The sequence below is a fragment of the Vipera berus genome, assembly GCF_964194415.1.
Source record: "Vipera berus genome assembly, chromosome: 1".
Classification (NCBI taxonomy): Eukaryota; Metazoa; Chordata; class Lepidosauria; order Squamata; family Viperidae; genus Vipera; species Vipera berus.
Window position 1 is genome coordinate 279,888,861 of NC_138202.1, and position 22,982 is coordinate 279,911,842.

General features: G+C 37.7%; 1 protein-coding gene across 2 annotated transcripts in view; it reads right to left on the reverse strand.

Annotated features, from left to right (window-relative positions):
• The window catches only part of PRKN (parkin RBR E3 ubiquitin protein ligase), a 740,731-nt gene that overhangs the window by 354,739 nt on the left and 363,010 nt on the right, over positions 1-22,982 (reverse strand). For both annotated transcript variants that reach the window (XM_081314791.1, XM_081314790.1), the window contains one exon: positions 17,862-17,945. In XM_081314791.1, the coding sequence (XP_081170917.1) occupies positions 17,862-17,945 (84 nt within the window). The remainder of the gene's footprint in view (positions 1-17,861; positions 17,946-22,982) is intronic.

Consider the following 22,982-nt stretch of genomic DNA (forward strand, 5'->3'; position numbering starts at 1 on the left):
TGAACCGGCTGAATCCTACCTGTGAGATAGATCCTAGTCTTCAAAATTATGTCAAAAAAGCAATGTTTTAAACTCTCACCAAAGATGATGAAAATAGAAGCTACCCAGATTTTTGGGGAAGCATATTTAAAAGGTTACCAGGGACGCAGTGGTTCAGTGGGTTAGGACGCTGAGCTTGTCAATCAGAAGATCGGCAGTTTGGCGGGTCAAATCCCGAGTGCCGCATAACAGAGTGAGCGCCTGTTACTTGTCCCAGCTTCTGCCAACCTAGCAGTTTGAAAGCACGTAAAAATGCAAGTAGAAAAATAGGGACCACTACGGTGGGAAGGTAACAGCATTCTGTGTGCCTTTGGCATCTAGTCATGCTGGCTACATGACCATGGAGACGTCCTCGGACAAGCGCTGGCTCTTCGGTTTGAAATGGAGATGAGCACCGGCCCCTAGAGTTGGAAACGACTAGCACGCATGTGCGGGGGAACCTTTACCTTTACCTATTTAAAAGGTTGAGATACCAATGTTTAGAGGTTCTTGCTCCCTTAATTTCCTATACTGAAAGAACCTGGAACATCTGCTCTCAAATAAAATAGATGAGCTGGTCAAGGTCAACTTATAAGCTATCATATTCATTCCTTGTCTATCTCCAATACAGGTAAGTATTTCAGTTTGGTATATTTAACATGAAACTACTAAAGTCTAATTCTTTGAAAATGAATTCAGAAAACATTTAACTCCATATTTGTGAAGATCCACATAAAAGATCTTCAGCATTCAATATGGTTCCAAATATTGTAGCGTGTGCACATACACTGGGTTCCCTCAACTTTACATATTTAACAGTCCTTTGTATAAGAACTCTGAGGATGGTGTGTATGTACACACCCATGCATAACAGTTATCTCCCCATATATGTCATATTTTAATCCACACTCTTCATCTTCTACATTTCCTAAATGTTTCCTGGAACTAATGTGTAGAACCTGAGCATATCTCCTGCATTTCTGCAGAAGTTTCTGAAAAATATAATTCAGATAGTATTCCTTGGCCCACAGATATCTTGTACATACAGATTCAGACATCATACCAAGCCATTGTGTGGTTTATTTATTGGAGTCACAACGTTTAGGTTAGTTATGAGTCTTCCCATAACATTTCAACCTAACTTTTATGTACACATAAAATATGAATAAATATCATTGTAGTTTGTTGAGCAAATTATGGTTCTGAATCTTCTGGCTTTTATGACTTGTCCAGGTTTGGGTTTATTGCAAGAAATAAGTAGTTGACTTTCTGCAATTATATAAAGGTTGGGACTCAGAAATAACCATATTATTCATATACTTTAATCTTGACAATGGTTAGCTTGTTTTGATTATAGATCTTATAATGATCTGAAAGATGTCTGCACTTCCAATCGATTAGATAAGATACACTTCCAGGCTTCATTTATTATATATTTCCAAGACAGATATACTGTCACCATTTCTATGGTTGATGATAATTACTAAACAACTGAACCCTAACAATCTAGGTCTAAAGGATGCACCTCTTGAAAGGATCATTTTTTTGGGGGGTATCCCTACTTACAATCAACACAGCAACATTTTCACATTTTAAATCCTTTCCTTTCAGAAATATAGAGGCTTTCATTAACTGAACATAAACTGACAACTTTGTTAGTTAGAACAGTAAATTTGGTTCTGAACTGGATTATTAGTGTAAGAAATCCAGTGTAAGAAATCCACTGAGCTGACACGGAGCTTATTTTGAAAGAATCCAGAGAAAATGTCAGAGTCCAGGACAGCTACAGACCTATAAAATAAGATGTTCTCTCAGTGTTTACTTCCTGGTCATAATTGTCCTATGGCGGCAGTTGCAGTCTAACAGCAAATATTATATTTTATTTTCAGGGCTTAGAGGGCCACTCCACGTGTCACATACAATTCTCTAATTTGTAATGGGAATTAAAATTATATATGCAAAATCAAGCAGGGCTTGGAAAGACTGCAATATCCCTATTCTGGTCTTACCAAAGATGCAATCAAGGCCATCTCCATTCTGAGACTTGGTCAACAACTGGCCTTAAAGCAGGTCCATATAAATATAATTCTCTCAGGACATTCTTAAGTTTTTGCCCAACCACTTTTTCCATAATTCTGCCCAAGAAGAGGAGGTTGGAGACAAGTTGATAATTGTCTAGTATATCTGGGTTGAGTGATGGCTTCCTGAGCAGAGGACCACCACCATTTCTTTCAAAAGTGGCAATGCTTCCTCAAGAATGGATTAATCACCATCCTGATTCAGCTCCCATCGTGTCTCTGGAAGTTTTCACCATACAGGAGTCCAGGCTCTCACAAGCAACTAAGCTGATATTACAAAGGACCCTATGCAGACCAAATGATCAAACTCAACCCTAATAGTCATCTCCCCTGGATCTGCCCATATGAAATCAAGCTCCAAATAAACCCAAGTGACTTTGTCTTTCAGATGCTTAGAAAAAGTCTTATAGCTGGTCCCTAAATGTCCTTTATTGCTTGTCCTTACCAAGTAGGAAATAGATCACTCTGAAGAGTCACTCTGAGAGTGAGGTTCGCAGTATCTAAATTTGATAAATAAAAATAAACAAAAAAGGGCTACTGGGAGGCAAAAGAGCAAGGAGGTATTGATGTTTCACTACTTTTATTCCCCCTGGGTAAGTCTGGATTATAGTGAAAGATGCTTTAATGGGAATGGGAGCTGGGTATTGTGTTTGCTGGCAAATATACAAAAAGAGAAGTTGCTATGCTTCTGGGACCTAGGCAAGAAGCAAAGCGAATTAGAACAAATTTTCTGTCTAAAAAAGTGGAAAGAATAGCAACCACATACTTTAACACTGAACTGAGATGATTTGGGCTCCTGCTATGCAGTTCTACAGGTGGAAAAAATGCCTGGAGGCTGTAACATAAAAACAAAACTTCTCGCTTTTGGCTACTGCCTTTTTTCCACCTCTTTTCATTTTTAAGAATCTCTCAGCTCGTGCAGTGCATTATTGCTTCTAAAAACCTGAACTTCCAGCAGCAAAAATGTACTCTAACTTTCCAAGAACATGGGAGCACTGACAGCTAGCTGATCTTAGGAGCTTCTATCTTATCTCCTCTTTCAGACTGCTTGTCATTTCTGAGATAGGCAATCTCCTAATACCTAAAGTCTTCATTCTAAACATGACTGATTGTTAGGCATCTACTATATAGCAGCAGGACCACTGGTTCATGTAACTACTGTGATTTACAGTGACTATCAGCAGTTTTTCAAGGATTCAGACAATCTCCCATCTGCTTGGAGATGCCAGGACTTGAACCTGGGATCTTTTACATGCAGTGTATATATACTTACATGCAGTGTATGTATGTATGTATGTATACATATACATATACATATATTTGTGTATGTATATATACATATACACACACACACACACACACACACACACACACGATCACTGGGCTCCTTCAGTGTATCCATCAGTATCTCAAACACATCCTTGCCCAAACAAACATACCTTAAAACAGCCAAATGAGTCAGATTATCTGATGGAGAATGCCTGACAGTGACACAAAAGCCCTCAAGGGAATTGATTCAAAGACAGAAGTTACCTAATCAATAAATGGATGCTCAGTCAGATGGTTTGGTTACTTAGTTTCATAACAATTAACCAGTGTCTCAGCAAGGATAAAGGTTTAATGTTCAAGAACACATGCACATGAACTTACACGACAACTGGCTGTGATTGCCTACTGATGCTGACCTTGTAGACACAAAATCTCACTTTTACATTCTAATCATGAGGAGAAGTTTTGAGGAAAATGTTGCTGTATTTATGACATAAGCAAGCATTACAAATCAAGTCATTTTAGTCCACAGTCCATCTTGGTTACTCTTGGTCCCACATAAAATCATTGTTAATGGGTTTTTATAAAGGCTTTATTTTATTACTGTATTCCAAAATAAATTGTTCCCTCTCCTCCTTCCATGTATTTTTCAGTTAATCTTGCATCTGTAAATGATTATCTCATTTCTCTTGGATGTATAATCCAGAGATACGATTCAGTAAATGTATGAAAGATTTTTGGGAAAGGGTATTTAAATGATATTAATGAGAACAGCTGCTCAAAATTAGTCACCTTCCAATTCATATTGTCATCCTTCTGCAGTTTGAAAATAAAATTCTCAGTCTGTAAATACTGGGGATTAGAAGAATGTGAACTAAGATGGTGTTGCCATTTGACTAAGCTTTTGCAAAATTGTCAGCTTGCTAACTGTATTAAAAAAATTGGATAATTTCAAAAGGATTGGTTTGCTTCCCTTTGGGGAATTGTGGGGTGAAGGAGGGACCAAATCTGAAATGAGTCAAGTATCTGTTAGAAATACACTGCTTTAAATAAATAAAGCACATCTGTACTAGAAGAACACAATTACAGAAGTGTGCTTAATTTTTAATAAAATACATAAATATGAAGATTCAATTTATAAAAAGTAGGCTTTGAATCTGAAGACTTGGCATAAAGTATACTTAGATTTTTGTTTGCTTCTTGCAAAACTCTTCATCACCAGAAAATAACAGTGTGGAAAGGTACTAATTTCTAGTGCTATATTTGTAATCATTTTCTATGTCTGTCTATTCTCCCCGAACCCCATTTTTCCATTCTAACCTATCTCCTCTCTTTTTAGAAGACTGAATACAATATTACGTTAAAATATTTCTGTAAGCAACCAATGGATACAAACTTTCTGTTTCCATGTAAATTCTTTGATTTTTGTTTTTAATGAGCAATGTTACTCTACACACTTGAATATTACCCATAGGACTGATATTTCCGAGTAATTAATCTCAAAACAGACTTTCTTTCAGAATTAGATGCCAGCAGCAAACCTGAAGAACTTAACTGTGGTACATTCCAATTGATGTGGTTTCTTCAGAGACTCAGAGGGTTTAAGCAAAGTAAGACTCTTTTTCATGTGGCACTAGATAATATTTGGAGACACACACCCCCAGCTGATACAGAGCTGTATCTTTATGTTGTGGATTGTCAAAGCCACTTAAGAGTCATTGTGTGCAAGTTGGTGGCCATATACATTTGTTAAACAAATAAACAAACACATATTTTACAATTGAATGAAAAAAAATTCCATATCCAGGCTAGATTCAAAATATGGCATGTCAACATTTTCATTTTTAAGTTAAATTGAATCTGACTGTTTTTATTTCCTAGCCAACTCCCAAGCTCTATCCCACCAGGTTGCCAACATGGCCATTATTGGCAAGAGTAAATTTATATATAGCCTATGTGGCATAATTGTAGATTCAGATAGCAAAGGCTCCCTGTAGGATTTGTATTGGATTGTGTAGCAGCATTATTGGTAAAAAATCCATTCACTGAATCTGGTAAATTGAGATGGAGAAAGGCACCTGCACCAGGTAATGGTGCCAACAAACCAAGCTATGCTTCAACTTCAGAGAAATCAGAGCATTTTATATATCCACCTTATACTAAGTTAAGGTAATGCCTATCACAGACAAATCTTTTTTTTAAGAGTATCTATCCTCTGAGATTATTTAAATTCTAATGCCACAGATAAATGTGCGAAACAGCTGCTCTCCCACTGAGCCATACTTTTTAAAACCAAGAGCACAAAATGGCCTCTTATTGATTAGCATTCAACCAAACTTGTCAGACGTTGTCCTAGGAGGGAAATGGGAAGGTGGCAGAAAGACACAATTTTTCTGCTCACTTCTAACACCCTTTTCAGAAAAAAAAATACCTTTATGTGTGCTTTAATAAATGCGGTTTCTCTGCCTCTCTCCCCGAGAAAGGTCAGAGTTGATAAAGAAAATGAGACCAAGTGCACTGCAGTCGGACAACCTTGATGGGGAATTAGCAAAGGAGATTGAATCTAAAGACTTTTTTGATCATGAATAGCAAATCTTTCTTCTTCTTTGCTAGAGGCATTCTGAAAAGGGCAGCAGGTTCAGTCAGTCAGTGAGCAGGCAGAAAGTCCACATTGGACAACACTACTTACTTTTCTTTGATGCTTTCATATCTTTTTGCCTCTGGTTGCATGGATTTTTTTTGTACTTTAGAAGCTTTTATACTGAGCAACCTGGGTGCATTGTGAAAAAAATTTGAGTAGGCTAGGATGCAGTATAAGATTTTAAGTACGCTAAGGTGTAGCATGTGATATTTTATCCTATCAGACAGTTTTTCTTTCCATTCTGTTTTAGAAAAAATGCCAGGTTCAAATAGTCATCCAAACATTGCCCTTCAGGGTTTTTTTTTCTTGCAAAAGTTACTTGAGTTTTAAAAAATAAATAGGGAACAATTAATGCAAAATATTAAAATCAGAAAAGTCTTTCACTAATTATGTTCGATCAAATAAAGTAACTACATTTGATTAGTGGGAAGCTGTATAAACCAAGATTTTTGATCAAAATCTATACATTGAATGGGATGGGATGTTCATGTACTTACACACACAAACATTCCATATGGGTATGTATATCTGTAGGTCTGTTTCTGTGTATGCAGAAATATTGTTTATATTATCAATTAACCATTATCTCGCTCCAAGTACAAAGCTAAATAACCATTAAACCATGGGGAAAACTAAATATGCGTTATTAAAATTAGTCAGAGGGGTTTTTTATTCATGTTAACTGAGGAGAAACAATGTTGCAAAGGGGATTCATGCTAACCTGCAATAAATATTTTTCTCTACCTCTGCAGTATAAATCTCTGGGCAGATTCTTCTGTGTTTGAGCCAGGGAACCAAACACCTAAGTTAATGGGGTTTGTAATTTATGCAAATATTAAATTCATCGGCTTTTGATATTTGTCATATGGCATCTGAGAATTCTACTGCAGACCTTGCTACCCTTGTGAATGTGGGAACTTAAAAAGTGGATGATATGAAAGGACAGGATTATCCTGCTGATATTAGCAATAGCACTTATGCTTATACACTACTTCACAGTGTTTTACAACCCTCTCTAAACAGTTTACAGAGTCAGCATAGGTCCTCATTTTACCAGCCTCGGAAGGATGAGTCAACCATGAGCTGGTGAGAATTGAACTGCCAAACTGCTGGCAGCCGGCAGTCAGCAGAAATAGCCTGCAGTACTACATTCTAACCACTGTGCCACGAAGACTCTATTGGTTGTTAATCGCTGCTTTCAAAATGTGTTGGGTGTTTATAGATACAAATTGAATTAATAATATCTATGGCTCTCTGGTCAGATCTCTGAATATATCCCTGCTGCTTATCCTGGTGAATTGGTTGATGTGGTAGTGATGGAGGCTTATGTAACATACTTACAGATACTGAGACACAGTTCTAGTGATGACCTGAATATTTGCTTCAGTCAGAAAGTTTAAAATTTTGCAAATATCTTCAACATTTGGCAAATAATTTTGATTTTGTGGATCCCAGAGAGGATGTTGGGAGACCCCAAGGGCTCTTCAGACCATACATTAAGAAACATTCCTTATGGTTATGTTTTGTGAAATATTTCTCTTAAAAGGCAACTATTCCATGGAACATAAAATGCAACCATTCGGTCCTACCAATAAAGTAAGCGGGTGCAGGGTACGTGGGACAACTTCACCCCCCTACTCCCACCCTAGCTTGATTTTTAGGTATGTGCCTTACCCCAAAACTAGGGCTATTAGGCCCTCCCCGAAAAATCAAGCTGGGGCTTACTTTCAGAGAAGAACAACAAAAATGATTAGGGACTGGCAGCTAAATCATATCAAGAACAGTTGCTGTATTTGGGTATGTCTAGTTTAATGAAAAGAAGGATTAGGGGTGACATGATATCAGTGTTCCAATACTGAAGGGACTGCCACAAAGAAGAGAGAGTCAACTTATTCTCCTAACACTGAAGGCAGAACAAGTAGCAAGAGATGGATACTAATCAAGGGGAGAACCAACTTATAACTAGGAGAAATTTCCTGAAGGTGAAAACAATTAATCCGTGGAACGACTTGCCTCCAGAAGTTGTGGGTGGTCCAACACTGGAGGTTTTTAAGAAGAGACAGGACAACAATTTGTCTCAAATGATATAGGGTCTCCTGCTTGAGCAAGGGTTGGACTAAAAGACCTCCAAGGTTCGTTCCAAATCTGTTATTCTGTTATTGTCATGGTTCCGACAGAGACGAATAAAGCTGAACACCGAGGCTTGCGAATTCCTCAAAGAACATGTTTATTGTTACAAAGTATCGGCACGGTTAAAGGTGAAACCAAGTCTGAATTCCCCATAACAATCCCTCAAATACAAACTATAAAGTTCCCACCCCCAAAACTATGTAATTGACTACGTTCCCCAAAAAATGCACTTGGCTGGCTTTCTTACACAATGCCCAGTCCTTGATCACAGAAGCAACAGATGACCTTGGTTCCCATGGGACAGCTGATTGTTTTGACTAGCGAAACACCTGGGCATGCCCCCTCCCTCCGTTCCATGTGGCAACCTCAAATGAAAGGGGGGGGGGGAAATGGCTGCAGCCAGGCTCATTTGCAGAGTTGACAGTTATACTGTATTTGTTTGATATCCCTACTAAGTACAACCTATTTTCACAGTTCTGTTCAGTAAACAGCATAATAAACTACCATGAATAGCTTAGTTGCTCAGGCTTAGCGTAAGACAGAAGTGATCTGAGTACAGCCTCACCATTCAGAATATAAGAGCATCAAAAGTGATGCTTCCTATTCTCCTCTGTAACAAAGCCTTTTGTACTTTGACATTATAAAAATGAATGGAACAGAAGTATTTGCATAAAGTATTGATGGTTAGTTGAAAAATTAATACACCAATAAAAATGTCTATTTCAAATTTGATTCGAATAGTACAAACCCTGATACATTTTTTATGAAAGGTGGATTTATTTATTTATTGCAATAATTTGTCTTTTTTCTTTTTGCTGGAGTGGAAGGGAATTTTATTTCTGCCGAAGTTTTGCTTTGTCAGAAAGTACTATAATGGATTTTTTTCTAATTTCTTAAAGATGGTCAGAAATATTACTTTATTAAGAGGCAATACATGCATACCTAGACACAAACATACACAAAAATATCATCAAGCCTTTACATCAATCCAGAAGATAAAGTGTGATGCTAACCATTCCTTCCCATGCAATTTAGGATATTATCTTCAATGGAAGGCTGCATACTTGATCTATACCTGAAAGCTAAGATAGGAGGCAACAACATACTCTCTAGATGTTTTGGACTATAATTTATTGAATTACTTCTCATGAACCATAGTGATTGGAGCTGATAACAGCCAAATGTCAAAACATCCGTAGATAATGAATTAATCAGGATAGAGTTGTTGATTTATGTTCTGCTTTGGGTCAAAGGAAACTGAAGAATGTTGAGACAGGCCTTGGGCTATTCCACTCTGGCATATCTTTATTTTTTTGCTTTATAATACAATGTGATTCTAAGAAGGATGACAGTTCATTTGATCAATTTTTATATGCGTTAGAAAAGTACAGTGAAAACGTTGAATGTAGGAGCAGTTGAATAAACATTAGCTCAACCCTGAGTAAGATGAAGGGGTGAGAAAGAAATTCAAGATAACTCTCTTTTATTCTCTTTGGTATAAGAGGAAGTAAAAGGAAACATTCATAGTCTTTCAAGATTCTACAACAATAAAATTCCAGTAATCTTTGCAGTGTGTTTCGTGACCTGCCTTACCTTAAAAAGCTAACATAAGCCCCTCTTCAAGGTTGTCCCTGTTATGACTGACTTTAGCTTACCTTACACAAAGCTGTTTCTCTCCCACTCCATCCTGCTGGCAAAAGGGCGACATCCTAATTCAATTTCAGAGATAGAATCATGTGGAACTCTGAAGTAGAAGCAACATGTAGATGTTGCTGAAAACATCTCTACAGAAAAGTACTAATAAATCATTCTTAAATGATATTATACTGCTCTGTTTAAAAATGGCTCTAACAATTTACATTAGTGAGTGTGTTACTGGTATAATTCAACTTCATATAAAGAACTTCTCTTTGTATATAAAGCCAGCTGCTTAGGTTTTTAAGAGGTTTTTTTTGCAGCAAATAGGTTCATTGTTATATAGTGACTCATGATATCAACCTATTTTATAATTGAATGGGAAACTTTCTCCATCATACTTTTTTTAGAATCCTCTTAAGGAAACAAAAAAACTCTTTTTTCCCCCAAGCCTTCGACTTTACTGATGGGGGTAACAATATTTGGATAGCTGATTTCTAGTGCTGTATTTGTAATCTAATTTTGAAAAAGATTCCTTTAGAAACCTGAAAGACAAACATCATTCACTTCTTAAAAGTACTCTCTAATAACAAAAATTCAGTAAAGAAAGGTCATTGGCAAACAAACATTTCCTGAGCATTCATCTAGTATGCAACAGGAATACATTTTCAATAGAATGCAGATACGGAAAAATAAAAAATAAAAACTTCAATACTGTACATCTAACTCACCAGTTAAGAAAAGAAACAGAATAACAGAGTTGGAAGGGACCTTGAAGGCCTTCTAGTCCAACCCCCTGCTCAAGGTGGTAACCCCATACCATTTCAACAAATGGTTGTCCTTCTCTTCTAAAAAACCTCCAGTGTTGGAGCACCCACAACGTTTGGAGGAAAATCATTCCATTTATTAATTATTCTAACTGTCAGGAACATCTACAACAGGTAAGCTCTCAAACTTCCTATGTAAGATGATGACAAGAGAGATTTAGCATCCTTGTCCTTCTTTGGCAGTGAGCTAGGTTTTTTACCTGGGTAGGGAAAAGAGAGTAGTACATTGTGTCATAATTCACAGAAATACCTCATTTATCAGTTTGACACATTTTCATGTCTGATGCAGAACAGGAAGCTTAACCCCACACCTCAAAAACTACACAGAAAATAAGTAGCTTCAGCTGCTCTGTGTTTCATATTGAAATGGAAGGGGGAAAAACAGTCTCCTCCACATCCAGTATATAAATGGCCATGCTGTTTGGAATTGATGGGTGAACCCACCTGCCACATTTCTAATTAATTATTAAGCACATCAATTTCAAAGGCATTCAATGATATAGAACAGACATGTCAAACACAAGGCCCTCCTTCTGCCAGAGACCCCCAGATCTGTCCCACTCCTGCCCAGGCCCCCATAGGCACCCTTGATGCCAATGATGTAGAGCTGGCCACGCCCACCCAGTAGGCCATACGCACTCTAGCCACGCCCACCCAGTAGGCCACGCCCACCCTGGCCATACCCCCCGCCCCCCCGAGGGCAACCACAATGCTGATGTGGCCCTCAATGAAATTGAGTTTGACACCCCTGATACAGAAGAACGGCCAAGGCAGCAGTAGAATAAATATACAAAAACAAAATAAACAAACAAAAATCCATCCCAAGCATGTTTTTAAAAAAATAAATATAACAGCATTCACTCTTTGATAATTGTGAACAGACATCAAATTCCAAGATAATAACAGCCAGGATTTGTATCCACTTCTAGAAGATCCTAAGAATAGGGGCCATCCTCCCCCTAAGACAGCTGATCTTAGACATCATCTAAGGCAGGAGTCCCCAACCCCCGGTCCATGGACCAGTACTGGGCCACGGCATGCCAGCAACTGGTCCACACAAACAAGTGAAGCCTCACCTGCCAGATGCAGGCAGCACACAAAACCCTGCACCCTCCAGTCCGCAGAAAACTTCTCTCCACGGAACCAGTCCCTGGTGCCCCAAAGGTTGGGGACCTTTGATCTAAGGGAGACCATATTGTGTCAAATAGGTATCATAGACATTGTGTTTATTGACCAGATGTTAGGCAGTTCCTCAGAATCTGAGGAATACCTGGAATCAAATCTGGAAGCCATATTGGCAACATGCAGCTTGCAAAAGGTTGATACACAGGCATGCTGAGGGAGAGCTGACACCGGTCACATCACTGCATTCTGGATTAGATGCTTTTAAATGATTTTTAAGGGCAGCTTCATGAAATACACATTGTAGTAGACAAGTCATGAGGTGACCAGGATATGAGTGACTGTCTGAAAGGCCCCCCATTCTAGCAAAGGATGCAATTAGGACACCAGCTGGAGCTTTGCATATGTCTTCTTGGCTACAGCTGCCACCTTCTCTTTGAGTAGGATCTGTGAATCCAGGATGACTCATACTTATGAATGGGGAAATGGAACCCCAATCCTGAAGTAAAAATGGAAAGTCAGTTTCAATAATCACAGTCACTTGAACTTGGTTAGATTGAGTCAGAGCTGATTCTTCCCTGGCCCATACAGTCCCCAACCATTGGGACAAGACTTTGATAGGCTTGCTTGTCGCGTGGTGTGGGGTCAAATCTCTTAATTCAGAGCCTGCAGGTTATGCAACCATGGATGAAAAGGTAAATTGAGGTGGAATTTGCAATCTCTTCTCGATCAGTGCTACCTATAAGCAAAGCATAAGTTCATTCATTCACTCATTTTTCAAACTAGAAACTTTCATATTTTTGTGTACCCAATTTGTTCCTGATATCTGAAGTATTTTAAATATTCACTTTGACTTTCAATCCTGAACAGGTTGCTAGCTACCTCTATGAGTAAGGATGACTAAATGGCATGAAATGTTTTGCCTTTCATAACATGCAACACTTTAGGCCAGAGGTCCCCAACCTTTTGGGCACCATGGACCGGTTCTGTGGAGACAGGTTTTTCCGCAGACGGGAGGGTGAGTGGTTTTGTGTGCTGCCTGCATCCCACGGATGGGGCTTTGCTTGTTTGTGCAGATCAGTTGCTGGCATGCCGCGGCCCAGTACTGGTCCACAGACCAGGGGATTGGGGACCCCTGCTTTACGCATTACATTCATCTTTGATCAAGATTACTGTCCATCACAAGTTAAAAATCACGTCCTACTTCAGTTTTTGTAAGAATATTTGCATTTGAAGATAAATGCTTTCTGCAACAAATATGAATATAGTTTTTCTTGTGCCAATGCCTTATGACACCAAAACCTCCCAGAGTATTCATTCACACACAGCATTTTAAATGCTAGAAGATTAATTGCAGATTGACAGAACATGCTCCCAAAACTCTAAAATCATAAGTTATAGATCATTGCTAAAATAGACTGGATAACAAACCTTACAGTGAATTTTTTTTGTCTCAGTATAAAATTTTAAGCCACCACGAATCACCTAAAGTAATTCTTGAGGTAAAATAAAGTGGGAAACACTCCAAAGCACTTCCATGCATCTTTTCAAGCTCCACAGCCAAAGATATCAAAGGTCTGAATAACACTGTAACAGTAAGGACAAATTATTTTTCCTTTGAAACACTGATACAGAACAAATCTCCTAGTTTTGACATTCTGCACATATCAAACCAAGTCTTTGCCATACCTCTTCTATGCATGCCTTTCAGCAGCCAAGAAAAAAAGAAGACAGATTCTGTTTTCTACCTATTTTCCACTCCTCACTAACCAGTGAATCATATCCCCAAAACACCAAGGTCTTGTGATTACAGGACAGGCAATCACTTTGAGCTCAGAGATTTCAAATTAACACATGGAGCGAAGAATGTTGCTGGCCTTGCTCTTACTTAGACTGTAAGGCAAGAGCTTGACCTACCTGATCCTCATCCCACCAAGATATCAAATGTACAGCCAAATTCATGAAGTGGTATAGTATTTAATGTGTAATATCATTTGAGATGTTGTCCAGTTGCAGCTTGGATCTTTAATTGGAATGTTAACTTGGAACCTGTTATGGAGGAGCAGTATGTTTCCTGTGGCTGGTAGCACAGTCTTGTCCATAAAGGCCTCGTTGCAACAATGCTCATGCATGTGTTCATTCTCCTTCACGTTGAAAAGTAAACAATTACATGGACAAAGCTCCAACAGATCATATCAATTGTTCTTGTACTGTAAGATGATTTACAAGATCTATATGAGAGAGGGGAGGAAGGTATAGGCTGCTTTTCTAGCAATTGCTGCTGTGGTCCTCAACTCTTGATTTTTGCTTGAACACCAGCTCTGGTTCTGTTTCATTTGGGATGGAATAAAAATGGCTAAGGGTGGATAGTCTAAAGTGCTATTAGACCACTATTAGAGAAAACCCTCTCCATTATATGTAACACGACTCTTCATTTAAAGAGCTTTGTAGGGACTTCTTCAATCAGAAACACCTGGGAAATAATTACCTAAGTACTTCCGATGTACCTAGTTAAACAATAACAAGATCAAGAATGTGTTTGGATAATAATGTGATTCGCATGTGTCTTCATATCCAGAGTGTAACATTTTCTGACTAATCTGAACCCCTTGTCTAATATTTTACTGCTGCAAGTGGATAAATCTCTTAGCTAGATTTATCCTTCTGTGCACCCCAGTGAGTTGATGAGTCCCCTGCGGTTGAATTACTTCAGAGTGATTCTCAGCAAGGACCTGGTTCTGTCTTTTTGCTCACCTCCTCAAAGACCTGATTCTGTTAGACTCTCAATGGCCCTTTCATGCCAATTACAACTTGGCTAAGGAAAAGAGACTGCTTCATTGCCTGGTGCTTAAAAATGAAATAGAGAACCTTCATTTGCTTCATAGTCGCTCACTTCACAAACCCTAAGACACTGCTTTTGACATAACAATACCTTCAATAATAATTTTCCATTACAACTTTAGAGTTTTAAAATTAGAGCAGGTATATTTTCCCCCAGTGAGAAATATTCTTGCCAACATGAAAGAGTAAGAAAAAAGAATATATTCATGAAGTTCTGGTAGAAATAAAACTGGCTGTAGAAAATTTACTTTGGAAGATACATGTATTTTAGCTATAAGTTATATCACTGTGCCCATAATTGCCAAAGAGGGAAAAGTAGTTTTATTCTACTTAAGTTCTTACAGTCTTGTCACACAAATCATATCTCAGTTCCAAATCATGCCTGCTCACAAATATATCCTATTAATTTAGAACACACATACAAAGGACTGCATGCTTAATCAGAATTACATATTGTTTCACATTAGGTATTGTATCTGCGACTTCATACAGTCATATTCAATAACACAAGCCATCTTATTTTTAAACTATTTAAAGTATTAACATTCCTGCATGAGCTGTGGTGGGGCAGTGGTTAGAGTGTAGTACTGCACGCTATTTCTGCTGACTGCTGGTTGCCAGCAGTTTGGCAATTCAATTCTCTCCGGCTCAAGGTTGACTCAGCCTTCTATCCTTCCAAGGTTGGTAAAATGAGGACCCAGATTGTTGAGGGGCAATATGCTGAACTGCTTAGAGAACGCTGTAAAGCACTGTAAAGCGATATATAAGTCTAGGTGCTATTGCTATTGCACAGCCATGCCTTTTTATGAGTCTGCTCAACACTGGATTAAAAATGAGAAGAACCATCCTCCATGTGGATGATTTCCCATGTGGATCCATCAATAATTTGTACATGTGTAGGCATGTCTGTTTCACACTGCATGCTATGTAGTCATGCCATTATAAGTAAAGAAAGGTAAAAAATAGCAATAGCACTTAGACTTACATATATACCACTTCACAGTGCTTTAGAGCCCTCTTTAAGCGGTTTACAGAGTCAGCATATTGTCTCCCAACAATCAGAGTCCTCATTTTACTGACCTCGGAAGGATGGAAGGCTGAATCAACCTTGAGCCAGTCAGGATTGAAGTGCTGAACTACTGGCTCTGCCAAATTAGCCTGCAATACTGCATTTCAACCAATGCACCATGTAAACAGAATAATATTTATGTTACTAATGAAAGATCTACTCCTTTTAATGGCATGTCAGTATAGTTCACTAGGTTTCTGCAACACTGGAGTCCAATTCACAGTTTAATATAGTACACCACTGCTTCAACAATAGCATGTCCATTTCACTGCCTTAATTCCAGGGTAGCATCCTCCTGTTTTGTGAATGTCAGATCTGAGCATATATAACATTTACCCATCATTTTACAGGTTCTATATAAAGAAAAGCAAGAACACAGCTCAGGAACAGTCCCTGCAGTTGTTATTCACTGCAATATATGACTCAGACTGACATCCAGCTAGTGGCCCAAGCTTTTATAGCTTTATAGGTGTAAAGATGATCATAGGGACATCAGCTGATGACTATCACAAGCAGTCAAAGGGATGCAGAAGCCTTTTCTAATTGGTTGTCTCTCTGTCAAAGAATTCACTGGTAGGACTTCAGTCTTTTAAAAAAAGATGGCAGACAAGTGATACAGAAATCAATTTAAGTATGGCAAGAAAAATGATCAACTGATCATAATTTGTCACAAATTGCAGCCTCGTATAGTGCTGCTACAATTCTATACCAAACCTATGTCAGAACATTGTATCTGGAGACACATAGTCTTATGAATTAGCAGACACCATTTATGGAACCATGCAAAGAGAGAGAGAAATGTTTTGCTTTCTTTTTGTCTATAAAAAAAGCATCTGTGGGAAGGAAGGGTGAAAATTGGATGGATGGAGCATTGCAATGCAAGTCCCACTTCTTCTGTATATGCATTGACTATGTAAGGGATGTTCCATATCCCATCTTGCTGCCTTTGACCTCAACCCCCACCCCCTGGATGCCACTGGCTAAAAGGCATTTCAACATCCTTATCAGGACAAGAATCAAGATGAGGATTTAAACTGCTATGATGAAACTTCTAAAAACTTCTATAATATCACACACACATATTGTTACTAAATATGTCCAGATTAATACATCACATTACACTCTTGGATGTTTTATTGATGCTGGCTTACAGTGATCTTATAAAGCTATCATTATTACTTGACTTATGGTTTTGCATTATGTAGAAACACAGTCATTGTGGCTTATTCAATAAAACAAAACAAAAACAAACCCTTGTTAAGCATGAGGTGTGGACTCAGTTATTATATGGATAAAATGGGCTCCACAGGCATCACATAGCAAGAAATGCACAGCCTGATGTGTTTCTGAATGGCTGATATTAATTCAAATTGCAAGTTGAATTGGGCTACCACTCAAAAAAAAATACTTTAGGAAAAACATGATAGCATCTGTAATGGCTAAATCTATATAAATTAATGGGAAAGTCAAGCTCTAATCAAGTTTTCTATTTTAAGATTGCAATCTAAATATTTACTAGTGTCCTCACTGATATTTTACATTACCGCACAAGCAGATTTTATAAAGTATACTAACATTGTAGTTAAATCCTAAAGGATAAAAGTATCACATGTTCAGGAGATTATAGCAATTGGATTCTGGTTATCAGAACATTGTAAGGTTATTCCCAGGACAGACAAATATCCAGATGAATTTGTACTTTTAATCATAGATTAGATTTGGGATTACATGCCATAATCAAGGATTATTTTGAGCAGGTTTTCCTCCAAGAAAACCTGAAAAACTATGAGGAAAGATGCTGACAAATTAGCCTTATCCACAATATCAGCTAGGATTCAGACTATGTCCTGGAAGAGAGTAAAAGAGGAAAGTATTTAACCCTCAATGACAGACTGGATGCTGTTTTTATATTGTATTAGAGTACTACACATTCTATCAACCATGTTTTTTTAATAATTGGTTTTTGCAAAAATTTCCAATTGGAAATTGATTTACTTTAATAATGAATGGTATTGTATATTCTGTAACATAAGTGAAAAAAATTAGTGTACACCTTATTAGGCAAAGTAACTAACCTTGGGCTAGTTACTTTCTTTCAGCCCTAGGAAGGTGGCAATGGCAAATTGTTTCTGAAAAGCCTTGCCAAGAAAACTGTAGGGACTTCTCCAGGCAATGACTGAGAATCGGACATGACTGAATGGAAAGGAAGTTTTTTTTTAATAGTCTCTTACCGCTATTTCTCCACTGCAATTTTGGTAATGACAAACACCACTGATGCTGTTTGGAATCAAAACATCTTCCCAGCAAGACGGATCCTTTGGAAAACAGAAATGGAGAATAAAATCAAAACTCAAGGGTAAGAAAACAGTTGATTTTTCTGTTAGAACGTACAGAAAAGGCAAAAATAAAATAAAATGAAAAGCCAGAAGCTTTACCAAAGTAATACAAAAGAAAAATGAGAAAATATATAGTAGGGATAAATAGGCTGATTTATATCCAATTGATCAGTAGAAAGTATACAGTATTCAATCACCAGTGCATTCAAGGTTTTCTATTGTTCCACAATTAAAAAAATATATTTTCCATTGTAATGTTCTATCACATATATTTTATATATATATTCTATATGTATACATATGTGTATTTCATGAATTATATTCTCATCTATAATACAATGGATTTCACACTTCTGTTTCACAGCTTGCTGTCTGAAAAGAAATCTGTCATGACTTTCTTCAACAGCATTTACCTTAGATAGTTGCAAATACAATGAATGTAAGAACAAACAGCAAAGTGTACATTAAATGTATTACACACATAAACAAAACAACAGATATGTAAAATGAAAACATGTTCCTGTCAAAATAGCTCCTACGGTTATACATCATATTCACTGGTGCAGCAGCTGTCATTATCATATACTTAGTCAGTGGGAAAAGATAACAACTGGCTTTTGATTCTTTTCCAAGCACAATCCAAGTCCTAGATTTGACTTTAGGTGCTAAATGCCTGATTCAGAATATATCCAAAGGACAGGGTTTTTTTCCCCATTGAAAAAACTGCTTTTTTGTTAAGATTATCATCATTATGTCGTCCATATACCCTGTGTCTTTACAAGTTAGATAGAGGAAAATCAGGAAGAGCCTCCACTGAGATTTTCAGATTCTACAGTACCTTGCAGCTGTTTAAAAACTCCAGCTATTATTCTACTCACTTATGCTTCTAATTTATCCACATTAACAATTATTGAATTTTGGAATCATCCTGCTACCAGTGTGGAAATTAAACATTAAATATTATTCTATTTTTTTAAAAATGAAATGCTGTGTTAGGCCCTTATAAATTTGACAGTTTAGAGATAGACTCCATTATCTTGCCCTGCCCCATATGAACATGATAAACACACAAACCTTTGAACACTATTAACACACAAAATCAAAACAAAGATTGAAGTGCCTATTTGTACTAAGTATGAATATTAAAATAGAGTAACCCATATGGACACCTGCCCTTTTGTGTCCTGATCAGTGTAGACTTGAGGTCATGGCAGTGTGACGCAACACAATTAATGTTGCTAGTTTCTGGACAAGATCTGTTTAACTTGTACATATTTTAATCTTGTATTTTATATTTTATATTTTATGTTGTATAATATGCCTTATTTTAATTGTGCTGCTTCTGAATAAATAACAAAATAGAGTAATATGAAAGATAAATATTTCAATTATTGTGAGCAAAGTTGATTATCTGTAATCAGCCAATCAACTAAACTGCCGAAAGCTACAGCAAAGTAAATTATAAACACTAGTTGTTGTTGTTATTTGCGAAGTTGTGTCTGACCCATCGCGACCCCATGGACAACGTTTCTCCAGGCCTTCCTGTCCTCTACCATCTTCTGGAGTCCATTTAAGCTCACGCCTACTGCTTCAATGATTCCATCCAGCCACCTCATTCTCTGTCATCCCCTTCTTCTCTTGCCCTCAATCTTTCCCAGCATTAGGCTCTTCTCCAGTGAAACACTAGTTTACCATAATCCAAAAAACAAGCAAACAAAAAAAACCTTGCAAGATTATAAAACCATTATTACTATCATTGGCCTTTTGGTTGGGGTATATTAAAGTTCATAATGAAACTATCTTAAAAAACCAAGAGAACAAAAGCAGATTGCTACAACCAAATTGAACTGGCATTGTTATCAATTGAGCTGGTAAGGAAACTGAATTGGTACAAGCAAATTGAATATAACCCTAAACAATACCTGTCTAAATACACTGAAATTGGTGTTATTGAGATTGTTGGCTGCATCTGTATTGAGTCTAAACAGGCATCAGATTTCTGTGAAATTTTGATCAATATAACTATTTTATACAGTTCCATCAATTCATTTTAATTGACAGAGATTTATTACTCAACTTTTTTCTGCAATGTATCTGGTATAAATGTGAACTTTCAATCAAATAATCAAATTAATTACAGTCCAAGCCCAAATACAATAAAAGACCAGCATATAACACTATAAAAAGAACTTTTAAAATTGCAAGAAAATCCTAAAACAACTAGCAGCTAATAATTAGTAGCAGAAGGAAGGGACCAGAGAGTTTCCAACAGGTACAGCTATTGATAAGAATTATGCAAACTTCTTAGAGGTTTTTGAAGAATGGTAACCCAGCTTCCCTGGTCATTGGCAATTACAATGCAATCACAATGGCAATTACAGTTATTAACAATTGAAAGTATGTGGTAAAGTCCCTTGTAGACAGAGAGGCAGGAAGATGACTTATGAGTAATAAGGTAGCAAACAAACACTGGACTCCAAAGATGTAGAAAACCTACCAGAGTTATTGTTCCCAGACTTAAGCATTCTGGGTCAAGGGTTGAAAACAAGCACAGTATCTTTGGAGTGTCAACAAGAACTATAACAACAACAACAATAATTGTTGTGTAGCCGGTTCTTTGCAGGCATTGAGCGAGATGGGAGGTTCAAACAGCAACAGGCTTTATTGAAGGTCAGAAGATAACAGAAGCAACATAGGAGCTGTTGCGCAGCTATTTATACAGTTGGCCGATAGGTGGCAACCAATAGGTTTAAAGAAGTGGTTTCCCACCCAAAGACCTACTTAGCCAGCTGGAGACAAACAGTCTAGCCTAGCCCAGCAACAAGATACACTTGAACTAAGTAATTAGCAAGTAATACAACACAAGCAACACTTACAGCATATAAAGGCCAGTACATTACAATAATGTTGGAAGGGATCTTGAAAGTCATCTAGTCCAACTCCCTGCTCAGGCAGGAAACCTTATATCATTTCAGACAAATGGCTCTCCAGTCTTAAATAAATTCTCAAAATAATATCAAGAGGGAAAGATGGGGCAGGTGGCAGCAGTGTGAGGCTCGTTATCCTCCTTTGCACTAGCAGATTGAATGGGCATCCCCACCCTCAGCAAACAGCTAACTTGGGAACACTCTGGCCTCTCATTTCCTCACCTAATAAATTCTGAGAGAGGAACCAGACCTATTTAATGCCTGACAAATGAGCCAGGTCCTAACCAAGCAACACAGACAGATGGGGGAGTCTGGTATACTGGCCTTGATAAGCGTAATTTCAAGGACATGCTCTGCAGACTTCTCTTTGTCTTCATGCTCTGATATCTGCTGTCTTTCTCCACTCTCCTTCTCTAAATAACACACATGCTCTTTTGGCACAGGAGCCTTGAAGCTTAGTCAGTCCTGATCCTGCAAGCACTTACAGTAATGAGTCATGGCTTACTTATGAAGAGGCTAGTGTCTTCCCTTCACCACCAAGTATTAAATCTGATCGCCATTGTCTCATGAGAAACAGGTTCTATCTCCCAGCCTCAACAGAAACAAATTATTGCCCTTAATAGGCAGTGCCCCAATCTGAGCCAAGTAAATCTCTAGAGCGCCTAAGATCTTATAGAAATATATAGGGACTGTAAGGGTATGTGAGAATGACTTCAGGAGACAGAGGAAGAGGCACAACCTAGAGAGAATGGTCTGATAAATGAAATCTGAGTCCAAAGGAGGTAGGATGGTGAAAGCATCTCAGAAAGAACCCTTCTTAGTTTTGGGAAGAGTAAAAGTAAGGGAGGAGAGAAATACTTTCTGACTCGCAAGATTCTGTTATTGTAATCTTACAGTAAAGGTAGTGTTAGTGTCCGTGGTTACTGCTTCTTAACTGGTCCACTTAAAAGGCTCACAGGGCATGCTAGAGAGGAATGTAATTTTAAATATTTATCATGTGTGTGATGTCATTAGCGTGTATATCCCTTTACAGAGAAGAAAGGAATAGGTCTAAGAGCACTCCAATCTATAAATCAATTACACAATTTAAGAATTTGTGGACCAGGACTTTAAGACATCTTGAGAATGCTAATGTACCTGGCACCAGAAGAACTCTAAGTTCAAACGCTTCTGAGCTTCTTTCTAAAAATATGTACAGAGAAACTTGGGGACACAGCAAAAAAACTTCTTCTTGAAGGAACATCTGCCAATTTGTAGCGCAACAATGTAATGCCAGTGTTTCAGTGGTCCTTTAATATAATCTAGATACTGCCAGCCTCATTCCATCTGATTCTGATCTTGAAGATGAAGAAAAACCCATTATACATGTTTCAAAATCCTGTCCTACAACTTGCGGGATTTTTCCTTCCAAGTGTTCTTTTGGAGTTGTGAGAGGCTAAAACCACAGACTGAACATTACTGTTGAAAGTGAAAAATATTTTTTAACTTCAAAGACTGTCCCAAATTTATCCACAACTTTAAAGTGGACCTCTTGGCCATGACAGGGAAACACAAGTAATTGCAAACCATGGTCTCCACAGTTATAACAATACTGGATGAATTTGATGACAGCTCTCCAGAGGTCTTCTTGCCCACGACATAACCCCAGAATCACCAGGATTACTAAACCTAGAAAGCCAGTCCCATGGTTGTAGTGGCCAAAAAAAACAAATGTTATGCTATCAAGCTGTTACTGCTAGGGGGAGAAAAACCAAAACCTAAAAATATTTTTTAAAACATCAAAAAAGGAGAGAGAAAAATTCACCCACAATTTGAGCAACAGAAGTACTTGGGAAATTCAGCAAACTGCTAAATTAATCAAGTGGAATAAATAAATTACATTTTTGACCTGTGAGATCATGGAAAATGTCAAGAGATTAAGATGAGAAAGCCAGATGTCTGGCAGATAATTCGAACCATGTCTTGAAAAAGTTATCAGTGCTTATGTTCTTCCACTGATATCGTCCCCTGATGAACAATACACTGACAATCAGTAAAATACATCTTTGAGTCTACCGATATTATGAATGAGACAGAAAATGTTAAAGGA